Source organism: Sphaerodactylus townsendi, linkage group LG13 (genome assembly GCF_021028975.2).
Source record: "Sphaerodactylus townsendi isolate TG3544 linkage group LG13, MPM_Stown_v2.3, whole genome shotgun sequence".
In the NCBI taxonomy this organism is placed as follows: domain Eukaryota; kingdom Metazoa; phylum Chordata; class Lepidosauria; order Squamata; family Sphaerodactylidae; genus Sphaerodactylus; species Sphaerodactylus townsendi.
Genome location: NC_059437.1, coordinates 31,155,435 through 31,176,954, shown reverse-complemented (window position 1 = coordinate 31,176,954; position 21,520 = coordinate 31,155,435). Strand labels below are relative to the sequence as shown.

The following is a 21,520-nucleotide window of genomic DNA, read 5'->3' as shown; positions in this document are numbered from 1 at the left end:
GGATCTTGGGGTCCCCGTTGAGGAGAAAAGCAAGGTATAAATATACAGACAATATAATGTCTCTCCTCCTCAGGTATGCTGTGTCAATGGCTAGAAGAATTGGCGCCCGAGTATATGCTCTGCCTGAAGACCTTGTAGAAGTGAAGCCCAAGATGGTGATGACGGTGTTTGCCTGTTTGATGGGCCGAGGAATGAAGAGAGTTTAAAACCAAGTTCTACACCAAAGCACCCAAGCCTCCCACTCCTCGGCTCGTGTCTTGCAAGATCAGCTGTTTTCAGGCTGAAATGCTGTCAGCCCTAAAGAACTGTCCAAGTGGTTGTTTATTTTGTTTTGTTTGTCTTTAAGAAAAGGACTCTGCGTTATGCTTTGCAAGGCAGGAATGCAATGGGGATTTCTGAGGAGGGGGAGAGTGCTGTCTCACAGAACCTCTCCTTCTGTGGCGTTCCGAGTTGCATTGACACTTCGTTGGGCTTGTCTTCTCATGTGCCCAGGGAACTGCATCCAGATCAGAACAGCTTCCTGGAGCAGTTTGTCAGAATAGTGCCCAAAGCTTCCTGTCCCCACCCCCAGATGCTCAGTTCTCTGGCGGGTTGCTGGAGGTGGCTGGCACCACTGTTTAGAATGACACATCTCGCTCTTCTATTCTTACAAATTAAAACAAAGCTTTAGAAAAAAAATCTCATGGTCCAAGCACGTGGATGGGTTTGAATTTTAATTGAATCTGCTGCCCCTCGATTTGTATAACGGTCTTAGCTGGGACTGTGCGTAAACCATGTTCTGTGCTGCAAAACCTTAGAACTCTGTGACCTACATGCATGATCCAAATCAGGCCATTGCATACCTTCTATTCGGCATAACTTATTCTGCAGTTTTAACTAGTTTGCTTAATTTAGTCACAGGGACCTATGCAAGACCCTGAAGTTCACCTGCCCCCTACCCCACACCGTCACAATAACTGGAAATCTTACTGAGCCTCCTTTCAGGCTTCTGAGATTTCAAGCGGTCATCACTCGCTCACTTCCAAACTATCCTTGCAGCTATGAGGAGGAGAAACTTAAATAATTAAAGCTTTGATTCTCAGGAAGTGGGAGTTGTGTGCCCGGTAACCATGTTTTTTGGCTTTTCTGCACTCCTGCAATGCCTCGACATACGCACAGTTCTGGCCATGGCACAGATGTCCAAGGGTGTAGATCGTGTGTTTGCGTATACGTGTGTGTCTGACTGAGAGAGGAGGGCAGGGGAAATACTTCCAAAGACTAGTCTTCCTGCAGTATTCTTCAATCATGGTGCTGCTCTTTTCTTCTGTACAACCCAGCAATATCTTTGATTACTTTACAGACATAAGCATAGCCAGTTTATTTTTGCTATGTCCTTTTTATAAAAAAAGTTCTTTGTGTGAGAAGTATCACTTTCCAAGGCCACTGCATTGCCAACGGCTTAATTAAATCCACAGAACTGAACGAATGCAATTTTTTTTGTACCGTAGCTTTGGTCTATTGTTTGCCGAGATCATTTTTATTTCATTTTTTTCCATGATCTGCCCAACAAAACTCCTTGTTAACTCTGGTTTTTTTAATTATTTAAAGTGTTATTAGAAGTATGTGAAAGCGTATGAGAAGTGATTGATTGATGGGACCAGGCCTTGGATGGATGGGACCACAAATGTTAGGGACCTGTATCTTGAAGAGCGGAATGTGCCGAGACTTAAGAAAGTATTTTTTTAACAAATAAAAAGGAAATGTTGTCACCAAAGAAAAAAAAACACATTTTATCCATAGGAGCAAGTGTACTTCAGCTTTGGCAAGCTGTTAGCTATTCTTCAGGTCCTGTTGCTCTCCCTGGATCTTCCAAGCAATGTAATATGACAGCAAAAGAACAGACGAAATAAAATCATTTTAATAAGGCCAGTTTTGATTTCTGTCAGCCCATCTCTTTGCATCAGGCTGCTGTAGCTCAAGTCAGGTTTAAACTGTAGTTTAGCCTAATGGGTAATTTTAGACAAAGCTGCTTCCTCTTGGCTTTCAGGGGAGGGGGGCGTTCAGGCCTGCTGTAAAAGGTTATCTGAAAGGATAGGTTTTCTTTGAGACGTGGCCACATGAGGTGTGAAAATGGTTCTCAAAATACTGTCTAAGGAGAAGAAATCTGATGCCAAACATTCCTGCAATATCCCTAGAAGGATCATCACCACAGTATGGTATATAACAGGTCAACAGAAGGTTAGAGGTCATTTCACTGAAGGATCTGATTCTGGTGGGCCACCCAGTGGAGGGTCTCTTTCAAATGCTACACTTGTGTGTTTATATATCATCAAGTGACTTCCAATTTATAACGGCCCTGTGACTTAATGATTTCTGAAACATCCTATCATTAACTCTTTCAAACTGAAGACTGGGGGTTCCTTTATTGAGTCAATCCCTCTCATGTTGGGTCTTCCTCCTTTTTTTTTGCTGCAATCAGCTTTCCTTACCATTATTGTCTTTTCTATTGAATCTACAGATTAGCCTTGCCCTAAATTGTTCATGGCCCTAACAAAGCACTTCTGCTGTTTAGCACACCTGGAGTTTTAAAATGGTGACCACGTAGAACTTACATCAGCTTGTAAAGAGTCAGAACTTTTCTCTGGGGCCTGGTGAAGGAAGATCTTGGAGGATGTCTAGAAGAAAAACTTCACCCAGAAATGATGGGGGAAAGGTGGTGGGGGGGTAAACTCTGGGTACTTCATTGGGCAGAGAAGATACAGGAAAGATTTGGAAAAGGAACTGTTTGAACCAAGGACGTAGGAAAGGTGGGGGCTCACGGGTTCAACCCCCCCATTACATGTCCAAAGCTCCCCACTGCCAGGGGGTGGGGCTAGGTAGGCATGGCCATACCCCCACCAACCCCTGGGGACATGGCCACGCCTCCCAAGCCCTGCCCTTGGCCTCAGTGCTTATAAAAGCAGCTCTCTGAGACTGGAGACTGCAGTCTCTTCTCCCCAGAGGGGAGGGAAGAAGGGGCTGCTGGCTGGGCTCCCAGCTGGGGGGGGGGGTGCAGAGGAGGCTGCTTTCCCTGGTCTTGAAACACTGAGGCCGGGGACAGAGCTTGGGGAGGCGTGGGCACGCCCCCAGGGGTGAGTGGGGGCATGGCCACGCCCCCAAACCCACCCCATTAAAAAATCTATAGCTACGTCACTGGTTCGAACCCCACTATTCCACTGTGTTCCTACACTAGCCCACCGTCACCCAAGGCAAAGGAGGATGAGGCTGTCTTGCTTGCTGCGCAAGGGAAGAGGGATTATGGGAGGCTCATCTTGTCACGCAGAAGCAAGGAAAGCTGCACCTGTGGGAATTCCCCTTCCTACATGACCCCTTCCTGACATGTTGGTTGGCTTGCTTTCTGAGTGGGGCTGAAGGCTGCAGGTGAATACAGTGCATGAGACTGATTTGGGCCAAGGTGGATCCTGCCACAATTAGCTGTTTGGGGCACCAGGGGGAGCTGCTCCTCAGCATTTAAGGCCGCCAAAAGGATACCTTTCTGGTCTAGCAGCTTCTCTTTATCTGTAATTGCAATGCACTGGGTTTGTCTTGACAGCTGTCAGGAGGGAATGTGCAGGCTTCAAGACATCTTGGCAGCTCAGCCTGTGGAATGGAAGGTCACATTCCCTGATGAAATTTGTCTCTCTACTTGGAGGAAATCGGCAATGGGGCAGGTGGCATTTTAAAAAATTAACCTGGATTGTAATTGAGCCTCATTTTTCTAAGACATTCTCATCCACCAGGCAAAAGAACTGCATGCAGAAACAGGCATCCACTGGGGCTTAGGAGGTAGGATCTGGTGATATTGGTGGACCTTGAATGGGCGTTGCAGTCCAGAGCGAGGAAACAACATGAAAATACCAGTTCAGAAAGATGAACCGTTGCTACTAATGGTTTAAATTACAAATGGAAATGTACTGACTGTATAATAGGGTGTTTTTTTCCTTACAGTGAGAGCAGTTCAACAGTGGAATCAGCTGCCTAGAGAGGTGGCGATGTCTTCTCTGGCAGTCTTCAAGCAAAGGCTAGATAAGCACTTGTCAGGGATGCTCTAGCCTGATCCTGCACTGAGCGGGGAATTGGACTAGATGGCCTCTATGGCCCTTTTCCAACTCCATGGCCCCTTCCGCACATGCAGAATAATGAACTTTCAGTCCACTTTCAATGCACTTTGCAGCTGGATTTTACTGTGCGGAATGGCAAAATCAACTTGCAAACTGTAGTAGTGCACTGCCGACCCAGCAGTGCCGTAGTAGAACGTTGGGACGCCAACGGACCTGCGGCCTTGCCGGTCGCATCGCACCCCCACTCCTCATCCCCCCATGAGTCACGGGTCATGAACTGTCTGACTCAATCACCGGGCGCAGGGACAATGGCCTTGCCCCCAGGTGAGGATTAGGCTCAGACGCGTATGCTCCTCTCCGCACGTAGCCAGATGAGATCATACATCACATGATGATCTCCCGACCTCCCGCCTCCCGTTCTCCCGGAACTCCCCCCAGTCCTCCCTTATACACGCCCCCGATAGAGTAACAATAAAAGGTGCCAGGAACCGGCAGACGGGAGATTCGCTAGGAACACGGACCTCCGGTCTCCCGCTGCTGGCGATCTCCACCAGATGTTATCTCCGCGTCTCGTCTCGTTCTTACGCTGACCGCGTGGGTCGACTACACAAACAATTGTGAAAGTGGATTGAAAGTGTATTATTCTGCATGTGCAGAAGGGGCCTCTTGAGTCTATGATTCTAGTTGGGAGGGGGGCACTGAGAAATAGCAGGAATTGCAACTTGGGAAAGCTAGGGGTGGGGGCAGCTAGTATCTCTCTAAGGACCATGGAGTTGCCCATGGATCAACATGAAAACATCTAAGTGCCACTTTCTCCCTGGAGATATGCTTTTGAGCTTTTGGCTTTAAAACACCCTGAAACGTAGTTAGCATTTCCCCCCTTGCAACTCAGGAATGTCTGACCCAGAAAATAGCTCAGGCAGGAAGAAAACTGAACACTCCTACCCCCAGCACTGCTGTTGAATGTAAATTGGCAATTCCTCTGTCCCAGCTGCATTTCAGTGTTTTTTTAAAAGATCAGCTGTGAATATCTTGGGATAATGCCCTTCTGCGGCTCAGATTGGAGCTAGAGGGCTGTACCCAGTCTATTTTCATGCCGCTTGATCTTGTTTTCTCTCAGCGTATCACAATTTTTTCTTCTTAAACACATTGGTTTAGTACAAATCAAGAACCTCCCCCCGCCCCCCCCGGTTTGCACTTAAAAGATATCCTGCACTCTATACCTTTCAGACTTTACTAAGGCTGATGGTATCCCAAGAGACAACATCATGCTCTACAGAGCAGAACCCAAATTCCTAGATTATTTTTTTTTGCAACCCTGCCCCCTGAGATCCTTTTTTAGTTGGAGATGTTGGGAATTAAACTTGGGACCCTGTGCACAGAAAGTGTGCGATTCTACTGCTTAGTCAAGGCCTCATCATTCTGGTGTGAACTAATCTGGCTGGGCGCGGGCGGGCATCCAGTTAGACCCATACAGTTTTAGCAGTTGGGACCAAATTGGATTGGGGCCATAACACTGGGGGCAGAGGACTGCTGGTTAACTTTTTCTGCTGTTGGACTTTCTCAAGTGAAAACTTTCCAAGCAGCTATAAAACCTAATAGTGGAAAAGGCAAATGTATTGCACCTGTCATTTGTAGATGTAAAAGCAGTTGGGAGAGTGATTTTTCTTGGAAGAATTAACCTTCCCTTGCTGCTATGGTCCCAATCCACCTCTCTACTCAAAGTCACTTAAAAAATAATAATTTACAGGTGAGAAAGTTGTTGTTTGTCCCTCAGAGAGCACCTTAAAAAAAGCATACAGTGTGATATTTCTGAGCCTGCATTGCCACTTTCTTGAGGGCAGTCTGTGACTGTTGCCACCCAGCTAGGTACCCTCAGTCTGCCAGGGAATAAAAGTGGCATCTCACAAGAGCCAGGCAGTTTGCAAACATCCACAGCCAAACCCCCCTTTTTAAAGCCCCTGAGCCTGATATGTAAGTCAGTTTGACTGGTTTTAGTACGCCTGCCGCCTGCTCTCCTTCCCCAATTAAAATAACAATGAGATTAGTATCCGGTACCTGCAGTGCTAATTGCATTTGGATGTCTGAAGTTAACCGCAGTCTTTAAAAAAAAAAGAACTCCTGAACTTTCCCCAAAGGATAAATCCATTCCATTTTTTAAATTGTCAGAGTACAGATAACAAAGACCCGTTTTTCCAAGCATTAACTTATGGCTGTCTCTGGTTGTCCACATAAAGGACTAAACAGCTGAGAGCTGAAGCTTCAAGGTAAACAGGAAGCAAAGTATTATCCCAGAAGCGGCAGATGAAGGAAAAGCTCCATTTGTGTGTGGCCCTTCACAGGCATCCTCCTCTATTACCCCCCATGGAGGCGAGCAGGTGGCTAAGGCGTCGTTCGTAAAGAGGCTCAGCAACGACACGTTGCGAACCTCAGGAATTGTGCAGTGCATGCCTTCAATCATCCCTTGGTAGGTCAGTATCCAGGTGGCAAACCACAACATTCCACAATCACACTCCCAGGGGTTATGGGACAAGAAGACGTATCTCAGCTTGGGTAGCTCCATGAGCAGGCGGCTGGAAAGGTAGCTCAGGTTATTCCTGTTTAAGTGAAGAAAGCTAAGTTCCTTCAAAGGTGAGAATGCAGCTTCTGCAATGAACATGATGTGGTTGTTGTTCAAGTACAGCTTCCTCAGGCTGCGCAGGCCGTAAAAGGAGCAGTTGATCCTGGTGAATCTGTTTGCCTCGAGACGTATGGTCCTGAGCTGGGCTAATCCACTGAAAAGCTGGTTAGGCAAATCAGAGAGGTGATTGTGCCCTAAATTTAACATGCAGAGCCTGTCCAGTTTGAGAAAGGCATCACGATGGATGGTCCAGATTCGATTCTTGCGGAGATTCAAGTCTTTCAGCGCTCTCATGGCCTTCAATGAGTCCCTGCCAATGGCTTCGATGTGATTCCTCTCCAGAGACAGCCTCATGAGACGCGTCAAGCTTCGGAAAGCTTGTGGGATGTAGTGCATGTTGTTGGCAGTCAGGTCGAGCACTTCCAGAGAGGGCAAGTGGGAGAATATGAACGGGTGGATCTCGAAAAGGTTGCAGTGGGATAAGTCCAAGCTGACGAGGTTGTCCAGGCCTTGGAAGGTGTTGGCATGAAGGTAGGTCAGTCGAGAATTACTACTGAGGTACAGCACCCTCAGATTGTAGAGTGACTTAAATGCACCTGGGTACAAGAAAGTTAGATTGTTGTGATCCAGCCAGAGGCTGCTCAGAAAAGTGAGGTTGCCAAAGGCATCAGCAGCCAGGATACGCAAAAAATTATCGGACAGGTTCAGAGAGATGGTAGAAGCGACGATGTCTGTCGGGAGGCTTCTGAGTCCAGCTCTGCCACAGTAGATAATTGCATCAGAAAAACATTTACACATGGGTGGACAGGCACAGGGGCTTGTGTCCAGTCCAGACTCTAGAGGACCAGCAAAAAGAGAAAGGAAAAATAGCAACAGCATGATCTTGGCATAGGTTAAAGAGCATCACCAAAAATGCCGTGCAGCTCTTTTGAAAAACAGCAGAAGGAGGACGGACCCAGGAGGAATGACAAGGTTTTTTTTACAGAAAGGAAATGAACTCAAGGGAGCTTATGGCTGCTGGCAGGGATAAAGTTCTTAGTCAAATGAGATCCAGCATGTTGTGAGGAGCCAGGATGGATGCTAGTCAGAACTTCAGGGCAGAGAGGGCCATGCAACGGTAAAGACATCTAGAAAAACCAGGCTATATGTTGCACTGAGACACTGAAGATTTCGAATAGAGCCTGAAGGTTGAGAAAATTGCTAGTGCCTGCTCGAAAGACCACTGCACAAAAATGGAAAAAGCTGTACCCCTCCTCCTTTGGATAAGGCAGTTACGGTCTGGGATATTGCATCTATGATTGTGTGGGCTGCTACTACACGGATGGGAGAAGGAAGCCCAACATGTAGTTGGTGTATTAGAAACTGTATTTTTGATGTCTTGAAATTATGAGATACAAAATAATGCAGATCTATCTCACTAAGGTAAGGGGCATATCTAGACATTGAGTTAGTAGCACTTTTCTTTACCCAAACTAATTGCCTCTCACTAGAGGCCATCTAAATTTGTACTTCAGAGCCTTAACCTGCTCTTGATCTGCTTCTGTAATCCGCATTGGCTTCTGGCTCAGCTAAGGCAGCTAGTTGGCAGGGTTGCCATCCTCCTGGTGGGTCCTGGAGTTCCCGCAGAATTACAACTGGTTTCCAGACTGCAGAGATTGCTTTCCCTGGAGAAAGTGGCTGAGACTGTAAGACTAGATGTGACACTGTAAAACTTCTCTGTCCTGTTTTATAGATCATGGCCTGTGATTTGCGTAATGTTTTCAGTTATTGCAATTTATTTCATTGAATCTGATTGAGCAATACTGAATAGTGGTTTTTAGGGACTGATTTTAAGATTTATTGTATCAATACTTTTTTAATATCTGCATATGAGAAACTACATGAAAAACAAACAAACAAGTAAAGGTTGCTTTGGAGGGCTGACTCTATGGCCCATAAGTCATGGAACACTTACCTTGGGCCTTTTAGCTGTACAGTGGGGAGTGTGGTCTCCTTGCATTCCTCTGTTTAGAGGTAGCCCAGTCCCCCCCCCCAACAGTCTTAAGGGGCCTCGGTTCCCTGGTCTCACAGATCTCATAACACTCAGTCCCAATACTATACAGCTGAAACCCCCCGCCCCGCCCCCACAGCTGCTCCTGCTCCTCCACTGTCTCTCTCTGCTGTGGCGGGAGAGAGGCTAGTTTCAAAAAAGAGGCTTGTCTGAAAAAAAGTTTTTTAAAAGTGTGGGAGATGGGCTGGAGCCAGAAACTGACCCTGCTTGTGCTGTTCCTTGCAAAAGCCAACTCCGTTATACTGATACATTGATATATCCAAATGAGCATTGGAGAAACTGGAAAGAGCCAGCAACATGGAACGGGGCAAGGCACAAATGGCACTGCGAGGTGTGGGTAGAGTGGAACTAGGCAGGCTGGCTGTGGGCAAAGGGAAAAGGTCTGGGTCAAAGCTGTGCTCACTGAAAAATCTCCCCGCTCTGGGGGTGAAGCAAATTAAATTTGTGCTACAAGTGGTCTTGCTTGCCGTGGGGAGACTAGAAAGTGAAAGTGGGGCTTGAGGAGATGCGTTCATACAAGACATCTTGCTGCAACAGACATTTGCCCCCGAAGCGCAACAGATGCCTTGTGCATAATTGGCCTTTGGTAGCCAATTAATTGGCTATCAAATAATTGGCCTTTGGTCCCCCTCCCCCACACTAAATCTTCAGGAATTTCCCAATCCAGAGCCGACAGCGCCATCACCGATTCAGGTTGCCCACAGCCTCTTCTCACTGCTTTTTTGCAGTCCTCAACAAACAGTCCAGGAGATGGCAGGCTAGCAACTGTGGAGTCAAGGAATCTCTGACAAATCTTTGTTTAACTCAGGCAGCCAAGTCCTTCCCAACAGACTAGGCAGAGGGGTACCCCCTTTAAAATAAGGCCCATCCACACCAGGATAGCAGTTCATTAGGCAGTGGATAGCTGTCTTAAGGCTCCAAGTTCCTGACTGGTCAGTGGATCCATAAAGAACCATCCAGACCTGTCAATGATTCTGTGGGGCCAGGACTGCGTTTCTGGTCCTACACAGCTGAATTAGTTTAAGAAAAACTTAAAGTTAGAAAACACCCAAGAAGCAGTTTTGAAACAGAAGATAAATTTACTGGACAGCATAAGTATCTGACCAGGGTGTCCCCTTAAGGGTAAGAGGCACACCCTTGATACAAAAGGACCAATTTTATAGACACAGAATTTAGAAAGTTACAGAAGGTGAACTGTCCCGAGGGAGAGGCACGCCTTGGTGCTCTCAAGTGAGAGACACGCCCCCTTCCGGGTGCTCTTGAGTGAGAGGCACACCCTCTATAAGACCCCAGTCTTTATAGATACAGAATACAGACGTCATACAGTTCATCCCCTTAAGTTTCACGTATTATAATCCATACCTCTTTCACGTGCTACAAGCATGTACTTTCAAATCCCATTGGATAGATCTGTCTCCTGGTCACAGTAAGACAGCCTCTTATTCTACGTATTCACATTCCTTCTGTTCATGCTGTTAGCGCGTGCCCTCTCTCTGCCCATATGCAAAGGGGCAGCAATAAAACTAACTTGCTGTCTTTCTTGTTTCCAAGAAAAACCCGTTTTCTAAGTTTCTCCCAGAGAGAGAGATATATCCTTAAGCTATGCAGCATTCCTTAGGATCATAAAACTTCCCTTTTCATTTCAAAATGATTCTACAAATATTGATTCTAACACAATAGAATTATAGTGAAATACTAATACATGTGAATCTCTCATTATCATTTCTGTGTTCATTTAACTATATAGAAAAACACTTTTTCCTTATTTAACTAATCACATTGATTTAGCTATCCCCTATTGCTGGTTCTAACCCAGAAAAACAAAGTCATAAATTTATATGGCTTCTGTCACATAGTAACCTGTAGTTACAAGACCTTAAAGATGTTTATCTGTACTTGCCTGCATATTCACTAAGAAACAGGCTTCTCTGACCTGTTGGAGACAAGCAAACCTGCTGTCTCTTCACACAGAAACCATTTTGATTCTTCAAATCTTTGGTTCAGACAACTTCCATGTTTCTTGATTAAATACAATTTTATAGACATTCTGATCCATCTCCACAATTCCTTCCCCAAAGAGAAAATAACAGACTCTTTTAAACAAAAGAATTTGATGATCCAAAATTTTAAGGCCCAAATGAATTAGTAGACAATTCAACACAAAAGTCTTTCTCCCCCTTCCAGCCGGAAGGATGCCTAGTCGAAAGAAACGTGTGTGGGGAGTGGACTGAAGTTGAAGGGGGGTTGGGGATCACAAAGTCTTGGTTGGAGTTCTCTCAGAATTACAGCTGATCTCTAGATGGCCAAGAACTGCAAAATTTAAAATCACCATTTAGGACTGCCAGTAAATTAATCAAATGTGACCCTAAACAAAACTGTCTTCAGCTGTCACCTAAAGATTGAAATGAACATTCTTGGAGATTTGGGGGCACAGACTGGGAAGGTCAGAATTTGGGGAGGGATCTCAGCAAGGATGTGGTGCCATAGAATTCACCCTCGGAATCAGTTATTTTCTCCAGGAGAACTGATCTCTGCAGATCATTTGAAATTATGGGAAATCTCCAGGCCCCTCATGGAAGATGGCAAGATTGGCAAGAAGAGTAGTGCCTAGCCAAACTGAGGTAGAGTGGGGCTGTTTGGACAGACAAGAGGATGCCACAACATCTCTTTTTTTCTAGCAGGCTTTTTCTCTGTCCCTCCTTGCAGGGGCAGGGTCCTTTTGTAGTATCATTTTTTCTCATAGAAAGCCTTGCATGAAGCCCATCTACCAAGCCTTCCCTGTTGTCTTCAGCATCTGGTACTCAGAGATACACTGCTTCTGGCCATGGAGGTTCCATTCAGCTATCATTGCTAGTAGCTTTTTGTAGACCTATCTTCTATGAAACTGCCAATACCAGTGGTCATTCTCCATAGATCCTTAGTATTCTCTCTTCCCCAGAATTTTATTGGTTGGCAGGTGGCACACAGCATTCTCCCTTTGCATACCCTCAGACTGATAAGGTGGCATTTTCCACTATTGATAGATAAACATTTTCCTATCATGTGTAGAATACTTAAGAGAATTACACACACACTCTCTCTCTCTCTCTCTCTCTCTCTCTCTCTCTCTCTCTCTCTCTCTCTCTCTGCGGAGTTTGGAAATTCTAGCATTTGGGAGTGAAACTTGTTTGTATCCCACCTTACAACAAAAATACAAGTTCCAGCTGCAATGGCAGGATAATAGGCCTGCAGCTCTCAAGTGGGTGATGTTCTGCTCAGCTGCTGTGACTGCAGCCACGCTTGTGGTATGAGCAAGACAGTTGCTTATTTACTCACTAAGGGGCAAGTCTGGAGTTCAGCGTGCAGCAGAAGGGGTCTGCAGTCCAAAACCAGGCATCCACTCAATCTGTTCTCGGAGCCTTGGCGAAAACACAAGCCCCAGAGGGCTCCTTGGCATAAACAGATCACAATGTTTAGCTTGAGATACTGATTTGACAGGCTTGCATGCCCCCCACAGCTGACATATTAAACAGGCCAAACAATACCCCTGCATAGATCTGAAAGGCTCCAACTATCTTTGCAGTGGAATTTTCTAGTTTTTCATCACAGCTCTTCAGTGACTCCTTCTCTTTTGGGGTCAAATTCTATGCATTCCTAAGCCAAGGGGTCTGTTCATGCCATTTCCTCTTCCATTCCGTTCCTCTCCTTCATATCTCACTCCTCCACTCTCCTACCCATGCCTGGAGTCAGAGGAAATATTTCCTATAAAGCATCTGAAAAAAGAGAGAGCTCAGTTTCAATATAGGTTTTAGATGGAGATTCTATTCTTATTTATTCCCCGCTATCCAAAATATCACTACTGCCAAAACTTACAGATAGTTGTCTCCCAATTAAAAAACAAAACATAGGTGGTTTCTGCACAGCACACTAGTTACTTTCCAGTTCACATGTTACAGAGATCTGTAAACTGTAAAGTTAAATATGATAAACAAGGAAGAGGCTTAGGGCATCTTAAAGATTAACCAAGGTAGTTTGTGGGGGATGCTTCATGAGGTTCAAAGGGTATCAGCAAGTCTGTGACCTTGACCTTATATACAGTAATAACTTCCCATTTGCCTTTGCATTGGAAATTTCACCCCTCTGGGAAGCGATTGCAAACAGTCCAGTTGCTGTGGCTCCCTTGGTTTCTCTAAAAAGATTGCAAGTGTAGCAATTTTTGTAAAAACCAGGCTGAGGAAAATATAACGGACTGAACCCATTTTGGGGAAGAGCCCTGTGCGAAGTTCTTTCCCAAAACGAAATAAATAGCTTCCTTAGCCCATTATATTTGGGCTGTGCAGAAACCACCATACAGAAGTCTACCTAAACCAAGAAGACATTTTTCTACCGAACACCCTTGAAATGAGAACAAAAGAGGGTTGAGGTCTGAATATTACAAACTACTGGAGAAATCACCTTTGTTTCAGGCCAATTCCAGTAGAAATATGTGGACTGGACTGAGTCCAATGAGGATTGAAGGAATGTACCTTTGCTGCAGTGCAGAGATTTATGGCCCGCTGCCATGGCTTGTTATACCTTCAAGACAGCAGCATCTTAATAATCCTGAATAGAACTGAAATGTCTCAGTGGTGAAATATCTTAAAGAGGCCTCTTAATAGTCTCTTTTCCACATTTCCCTAAAAAACAGCAAGGAAAAGCCTGCAAGTATGTCCAGCATCTGGATTCCACATTGAAGATTTGGCATGCCAAGGAGTTCCTAAACTCAAGAGTACGATTTGACAACCATGCCAGAACATTGTGAAACACTGCACTGTTTGGCAGATTCCATACCAGAGAAGCCACATTCAAGAATTAATTTCTCTGTGGAAGCCTGAAAAAATCTGCTGTTTGAAGCAGGTTTGCTGATTTAGAAACAACTTAGATAAGATTGGTGGGAAATCAGAGAAAAATCAGTTTTTAAAAACCTCTTTGCACTCCCCGCCCCAAATACGTTCTGGGGACTAAATGTTGCATCTTTCCTCACTGGTACAAATCTTTGTCCTCATGGACAACTTTCCTTCCTCTCCCAGCTCTCCTCCCCCTCTCACAATGATGACCGGAAACAAAATGTCAGCCTAGTTGCTTTCCAGTTGACATGTTACAGAGATCTGTAAATTGTAAAGTCAAATATGATAAACAAGGAAGAGGCTTAGGGTATCTTAAAGAGTAACCAAGGTTTTGTAACCCGCTCTACGCGAGCCTTCCCTTGCGGCTGATTCAGAAATTGAAGCTGGTCCAACATGCGCTGGCCCGTTTGCTCACAGGGGGTGCCTTTAGAGATCACATTCGCCCTCTGTTGCACCGCCTGCATTGGCTTCCGATTGAGTTCCAAATCACTTTCAAGGTGTTGGTGCTAACCTTTAAGGCTTTACGCAGGCTGGGACCCTCGTACCTTCAGGACCGTCTTACCCCATATGTCCTGGTTTGGCCTCTGCGCTTGGCGGAGGCCAATTTACTGGTGGTCCCCGGCCCCTCAATGATGCAGCTGGCCTCTACTTGGGCCGGAGCCCTTACGGCTCTGGCCCCGGCATGGTGGAACTGTCTTCCTCCAGCTGTCCGGGCCCTGCGGGACCTTGGTGAGTTCCACAGGCCCTGTAAGACTGAGTTGTTCCACCGGGCCTTTGGAGGGATGTTGGTGTGGTGCCCTTTGGTAGTCCCCTTTCTGGTGGTCCCCATAACATCTGAGGGACCTACCACACCCCTCCGGGAAAGTCTGTGCCCTTGACCATATATACAGTAATAAATAAATGAACTATTAAAGCCATGAGAACACCATCATCTATTTTTGAATGTTCTTTTTCTTGGGATGAAGTAAGAAAAGCATGAGAACAGGATGACCCCAGACAACAGGATCCCGTCCTTTCAAGAGGCATATTTTTAATTCCATTCTATCAGTTAGGGTGGTAGATAAATGAAGTGTGGGGAGAAGTGAAGGGGACAGTGTATGATTAATGAACTGAAGACATGTCAGGTTGGCAGCCTTGGAAGCCAAACCTTGGAGAAACCTCATCTTTCTAGTGAAAGATTGAAAAAGTCCCCGCTTGGCATCTGGAAGAAGAACTGTTTTGTGCAGCTCTTTCATCTCCCTGGCAGATCATGTTTCATGGTTAGACCAGCTGAGTTTTCCTCTGGAGTTGGAAAGCTTGCTACAGATAGCAGCAAACAAAAAGAAAAAATGGGGGAGAAACTTGAAAAATATTCCGTGCAAGAACTACAAAACAGTGTGTTCGACTCTGGTTTGTGCTGTGGTTAAAGGTCCATGATGTCTACCAGTATGTTTCCTGGTGCTCTCTTGCAAGTATTTAAGTCACGAATAACTGATGCAGAGAATTATAGGAATTGCAAGTTCAGGGAGGGAACCCTAGTAGTGTCCTTATTTGTTTGTTTAATATTAGCATACACAAAAGTCTCAGGCAGAACAACCGTGTAATTTACACTACCTACAGGAAGTGCTCTTTCTGTACATGCAGATGATGTGGTTGCCATCTTTTCAGTTGGCTTCTACAGCTATGCCTCTGCTATAGGGTTACCAAAGACCAGAACCTGAGGTTCTGGAATTACAGCTGTCTCCAGACTGTACAGAAAGAAGAAAACGGCAGCTTCAGATGGTGGATTATGCCGTCACATCCCTATTGACCTCCCTCCCAGCATGATGTAGTGGTTAAGAGCAGGTGGACTCTAATCTGGAGAACCGGTTTGATTCTCTACTCTTCCACATGAGCGGCAAACTCTTATCTGGTGAACGAGATTGGTTTCCCTAGTCCTACATTCCTGTTGGGTGACGTTTGGTTAGTCATGTTCTCTCAAAACTCTCTCAGCCCTACTTACCTCACAAGGTGCCTATTGTAGGGAGAGGAAGGGAAAGGAGTTTGTAAGCTGCCTCGAGAAAGGCTGGGTATAAATCCAAACTCCTCAAACAACAACAACTACTGCTGCTGCTACTACTACTACTTTCCACAAACCTGACCCTCCCAAAGCATCTCCTCCTATTCTCAAGGAATTTCCCAAGCCACAGTGGGCACAATGGGCAATCTGACATCAGCTGTACCCGCTATAATTTTCAGGGGACAGCCTGGTGATAACCATGTCCAGAAGAAGAAGAAGAAGAAGAAGAAGAAGAAGAAGAGGAGGAGGAGGAGGAGGAGGAGGAGTTTGGATCTCCTGCAGGAGACTCAAAGGAGCTTACAATCTCCTTGCCCTTCCCCCCTCACAACAAACACCCTGTGAGGTAGGTGGGGCTGAGAGAGCTCCGAGAAGTTGTGACTAGCCCAAGGTCACCCAGCTGGTGTGTGTGGGAGTGCACAGGCTAACCTGAATTCCCCAGATAAGCCTTCACAGCTCAGGCAGCAGAGCTGGGAATCAAACCTGGTTCTTCCAGATTAGATACACGAGCTCTTAACCTCCTACGCCACTGCTGCTCCTACGCCACTGAAAAAAGCAGTTCTGGCAGATCAAGCTCCAGAGGTTGGCTGAGAAATGGGCAGCAGAGATAATGTCACCAGGAGGTAACAGGAGACACATTTGGGTGGTAGGTCATGGTGGCAGAAGGAGAACTGAACTCATGGGAAACAATCTGGTGGGAAATTGTTCTGCACCAGCCTCATGGAAATGAATGGGAGACTCAGGAGAATATAACAGCTCCTCTGGGTGAGATTTGCAGGGGAGAAATCCCTACTGAATTGTGTCCTTTGTTAACTAGTGGGAAAACAGTGTGCCATGTGAATTGTCCACTACTTGGCAGTGAAATTGTTGCACTTATGCATGGGTGGGCAGGTGAATAGTTTGGTTGTACCCACAATGACACATACTTGTCACTGGAGGTCTCTTTTCTACAGGAATGGACTCTTCAAACATCTCTCTCCTCACCCAAACTTTCAGTGAGCAATCTCTGCAAATTCCACACAGTTACCATTCCAGTTATGAAAGAAAAGACACCACAGCTGGGCCTTTGGCACAGTTCCAAACGTCTTTGACAACTAACCCTCTACAGTCTTTTTAGTAAACATTGCTCAGACAGTTCTCTCTGAAACTTCCATCTTCCTTGAGATTTATTCTTCTCAACATTTTTCCAAAGCTTCCCGTGGTTTTTTGGGATTTCATTAATTTATGGAGCCAGAGAAAGCCTCCCCAAACACAGAACTACTTAACGTCCTCCCTCTGGCTTCTGAGACTAAGCAAACATCATCTGCCCGCTTTTGAGTGTAACGTTGCATCTTTAAGGGCTAAAATTGTTTCCTTTTTTTTTTTTTTCAAAGTGAAGGACCGATATTAAAAATCCATTCAACAAAGAAAAAGAAAGAAGCAGCTGTACTGAGAAAGCCTTGGCTTCATGCCCTCCCCATATGATAGCACTGATCCCAGTGGTTGGTCAGAGAGATGTATGAATCTACCAATCCTCTCGTCTACTCTTGGTGGTTGGAAAAACAACACTGGCTGGTGATGTGCATGAAGTCCTTTTGTGAGGCTCTCTGCCTAAGCTCACGTGTTCTCGGGAGGAGGAGGATGCTCTAACAAAATATTTTACTCCCTCAGACTGGGCACAATCTCTTCGATGGACTTTTCAGTTATGTACATTAGCAGCACTCTGTGTGGAAAGTAATACAGGAAAGCAGAGACTGGCGTTTTAGCGAACTTGGAAATACACAACTGGGTCTGCGCACCGCTCAGACTGGAACATTGCCAAGGTAACTGATATTTTCTCTGGTTCTTGCTTCAAACTGATTTTTTAAAGGACTTTTAAATGTTGGTACTCACCAGGACTAAATGCCAGAACCTTGCAGGGTTCTTTCAAGTCCTGAGGAGAGAATCTGTCAAATTCAGTGCAACCCTATATACTGGCACTTTTTATTACAAAAACAAAGCAAAAGGCTGAAAATATTTTCATCTTAAATGAACATTTTGCTGTGCTTTTTGTACACAGACATTAATATAAACAGTTTTGCACAGAAGGTTCTTTTGGTGCTAACAGTATGTAAAGAAAGAAACATATGTATATGATTAGCAGTATAACAAAGAATCACTTCATGATGATCAAATGGAACAATTGATTCTTCTTCTGTCTCTTGCATCTCTTTAAATTAATGAATATTTTTTATTTGGTGGGCAGAATACAACATGGTGTGTGTGGCGGGGAGGGGACTTCACCATAGTATTAAAATGTGGCTTGATCACTTCTACACAAATAGCCACACAATCTAGGATGGGGGGTGGGTGTATAATTCTGGTCATGGCAAAAAAATTGGACATTTGATAACATTTCTTTGGTGAATTGGCGGTTAAGCAAAGTTAGAGGAACGCTTTGTCACAGAGGTCTCACATCAAATCAAAGAAATGTCAAACCTTGACTAATCTAAAAGTGTTCCTCTAGAATCCATCACCAGTTTACTAAGAAATATACTACTTGACAGCAAATCCAACATTTTAGATCTCTGTTGAACCTTCATTCTTAATAAAAAAATAAATACCAGTGCTTAACCATACAAGGGCTAATCCTACATTGGACGTACAAAAACTAAAATTAATTTAAATTACTATAATTAGTTCCTAAATTGTATTACTACAAACAGTAATTATATTTTTATATAAATGCAACTTTAATTTTTTAAAATATGTTTATCCTGCATTCATCAGCATGGCTTGGAAGGCAACTACCAATAATTACAAATCACCATAAAATACACAATCTGAAGCAATCACATTACAAAAAAAAATAATTCTAAAAGCAAGGGTGCAATTACGTCAAACACCCACCTCACAGGGTGTTTGTTATGAGGGGGGAAGGGCAAGGAGATTGTAAGCCCTTTTGAGTCTCGTACAGAAGAGAAAGGGGGGATATAAATCCAAACTCTTCTTCTCTTCTTCAAATTAAAGGCATTTCTAGAAGATTTTATAATTCATTAAAAAACTTATAAAGATTATTCTAACATCTAAAAAATAAACAGAGGGGAAACAGAGAGAAGCAAAATCCAACTAACAGATCCATCAAATTAGCCAGATTGACTAAAATCCATGGAAAATAAAATGTCCTTCACCTGGCATGTAAAATTTAGGCAGATTGGATGCTAGACAAATTTATGTGGAGAAGGAAACTCTATAATCTTGGTTGCCTTCAATTTTTCTAAAATACTGTCGTTTGATACAGTCATTTTGAAGTCATGAACAGCGGTGCAGGCAATACTGAGAAGCTTTCATTTTTGCCCCAGAAATGCTTCTACCAGCTGTGATGGACAGCTTGACAGAATGCTGGAACTCCAAGACTCTGCCTGGAGCCACGCATTGCTGGATCTTACAGCTAGACTAACAGTTTGCAACTGGATTTTCCTGAGCAACAAGACAACCCAGTTGCATATCATTGCTAAAGTGTAATCAGAACACAATGTCCAGTGTTGAGTGTATACAGTCTCTTGATGCAAAGATCAGTTTAGAGTCTCCGACAGTTTAGAGCTTCAGTTTCTCCCATCAGTTAACTGAGAATAATGAGAATATGCTTCACAAACACACAGTTCACAGTTCTAATGCATTTCCTTTTCTCCCTCAAAAAATAGCAATTGGACTATGTGAGGTGAAAGGTTTTCCCAAAAGATCTCAAGAAAGCCACTTTCCGATCAGTTGGCAACATGCACACCAGCAACGACTCGATTATCAGTGCCATGGAACAGACGCTTCAAGATCCCGATGTATTCCCAACCAATGTCTCCTCTTGGTCCCACTGCTCTGTCCAATTCTCCAGCTACCAGTTTGTGCTAATCCCTGTACTCTACAGTATTCTCTTCATCTTTGGACTGATGGGAAACAGCCTAGTGATTTTAGTTCTGTGTCAACAGAAAAATCTAAAGACTGTGGCCAACATTTACATTGTCAACTTAGCCACAGCAGACTTGTTGACCCTGGTCACAGTGCCATTTTGGGCCACTTATTACGCTTATGGATATAATTGGCTGTTTGGCTCAATGATGTGCAAACTCTGCAGCTCAGTCTTGGGCCTGACCATGTTTGCAAGCATCTTCTTCATTACATGCATGAGCATGGACCGCTACCAGGCAATTGTCCATCCACTTCAGTCTCAGCAACGGACGTTGCACCGGGCTTCTGTTACTGCACTGCTTGTTTGGAGTCTGGCTGCTTTGACCACTCTGCCCACCTTCTATTTCCGAGATACCCAACACATTGAAGATTTGGATGTGACTGCCTGTGTCATGGCCTTTCCAAATGAGAAATATTCTGAATGGTCAGCAGGGACAGCCTTAATGAAGAACACTTTTGGTTTCCTGATACCCATGGCTATCATAGCCACATGCTACATCCAGATACGGGTACACTTGATGAAAGCCAGAGGTTTGGGGAAGAACAAGCAAAAAAGGGACCGCGTGTTAAAAGTGGTAGCCGCTGTAGTTGTGGCCTTCTTCATTTGTTGGCTCCCGTTCCACGTTTTGACCTTCTTGGATGCCCTGACCTGGATGCACGTGATCAACGAATGCTGGATTGTATCTGCCATTGACACAGCCCTGCCATTTGGGATCTCCATGGGATTTGCGAACAGCTGCATCAACCCGCTTTTATATTATTTAATTGGCAGCCAGTTCCAGGACAAATTGCAACATTTGTTTAAGCTAAGACTTTATCAGTTCAACAGCAACAGGCAAGGTTTCCTCTCAAGCAAAAGTAGCTCAATTAAAGACACTGACACCCTGAAGGATGCCAAACACAGAGAAGGAGACTCTGGAAGGCTGCAAACTCACCCATTGTGGGTTTCTTGAGCCGCATCTGGAAGTTATTACAAGAGGACTTTTCTCCTTCTCTCTTTTGTTCTTTCTTGGATTCTCTCTTGCCTGTTTTCTAGAACAAACTGTCCACTGAAGATTTCTTGTTTTTGGTTTCCTTGGGGATCTGCAGTCCTTTGGAATGAATGGCTGTCATATATTAATTCTTGTTTAACCAGGAGTGTGATTTATTACTAAGAAACATCTGAAAAACATTACACATTCAATGACATTATGCATTTAAGGTAGTACAGCGTTTTTAATGCTAAGGGGAGGAGAGAAATTTGGAATGCAGAAACTTATATCTAAAGACTTTACATGACAGTCTGTGGCAAAGATAGAATACTCTGTGCACTCTTTCCCTTCATGAGCTTGAAGTGTCTTGCTGAGAAATAACTGTCAGGTAGTTCAAATAAGTTTAAAAATCTCAATGAGTCTAAGTTAAAGCAGTTTTTAAGTATTGAAACCAATGTTGGTCTATCTATCATATGGCAAAACTGCCAAAGGGCCAATTCACAGGTTATAAAGTCCTCACGTTTCCAGGCAATGAGGCTTTGAGTTAGACATTCAGATTGAGTTTTATGTCTCCCAGACTCACAAATGTGAAAGCAGGAGGGGCTTTGGTTCCCCACCCCCCCGTGCCACTTTTTGCTTCTTCAAACTTCCCTGTGGAACCACTGTTGGCTACACTGCAAAAATTACAAGCAGCGACATAAGGAATGTGATTTCTCAAATGGAACTAATAGCCAGAGTGGTCCTAAACGTTAGGCTAATCTAAGCAGTTGCCCAGGGCGTCAGGTTTTGAGGGACACAAAAAAGGACAAGAGGAGCCTTGAAGGGAAGCTTGGGTTGTAGGGCTGCCAGCTATGGGTTGGGAAATTCTTGGAGATTTGGGACATGAAGCGGGTTTGGGGAAGGAGGGACCTTGGAGGGATATAATGCCGTAGAGCCAACCTTTCAATGCACCCATTTTCTGCAGGGGAAGTGATCTTTG

General features: G+C 44.6%; 3 protein-coding genes across 8 annotated transcripts in view; 2 read left to right on the top strand and 1 right to left on the bottom strand.

The window, feature by feature from the left end:
• PLS3 (plastin 3) overlaps positions 1 to 1,908 on the top strand; it is a 60,772-nt gene extending 58,864 nt beyond the window's left edge. For all 5 annotated transcript variants that reach the window (XM_048514378.1, XM_048514375.1, XM_048514377.1 and 2 more), the window contains one exon: positions 74 to 1,908. In XM_048514378.1, the coding sequence (XP_048370335.1) occupies positions 74 to 206 (133 nt within the window). In that variant the 3' untranslated portion in view covers positions 207 to 1,908. The remainder of the gene's footprint in view (positions 1 to 73) is intronic.
• Positions 1,909 to 6,216: 4,308 nt separating this feature from the next.
• Positions 6,217 to 7,497, bottom strand: LOC125442456 (nyctalopin-like). Its single transcript, XM_048513821.1, has one exon. It carries the CDS (start codon positions 7,495 to 7,497, stop codon positions 6,319 to 6,321), a length of 1,179 nt encoding a protein of 392 aa, XP_048369778.1. The 3' UTR covers positions 6,217 to 6,318.
• Positions 7,098 to 20,761, top strand: AGTR2 (angiotensin II receptor type 2). Of its 2 annotated transcripts, XM_048515049.1 has the most exons (3): positions 7,098 to 7,230; positions 17,300 to 17,451; positions 19,312 to 20,761. In XM_048515049.1, the coding sequence occupies exon 3, from the start codon at positions 19,384 to 19,386 to the stop codon at positions 20,521 to 20,523; it is 1,140 nt and encodes a 379-aa protein (XP_048371006.1). In that variant the 5' UTR covers positions 7,098 to 7,230; positions 17,300 to 17,451; positions 19,312 to 19,383; the 3' UTR covers positions 20,524 to 20,761. The 2 variants fall into 2 exon arrangements, with proteins under 2 accessions (XP_048371006.1, XP_048371005.1); XM_048515048.1 differs by lacking the exon at positions 7,098 to 7,230 and having other exon boundaries at positions 17,028 to 17,451.
• The last annotated feature ends 759 nt before the right edge of the window (positions 20,762 to 21,520 follow it).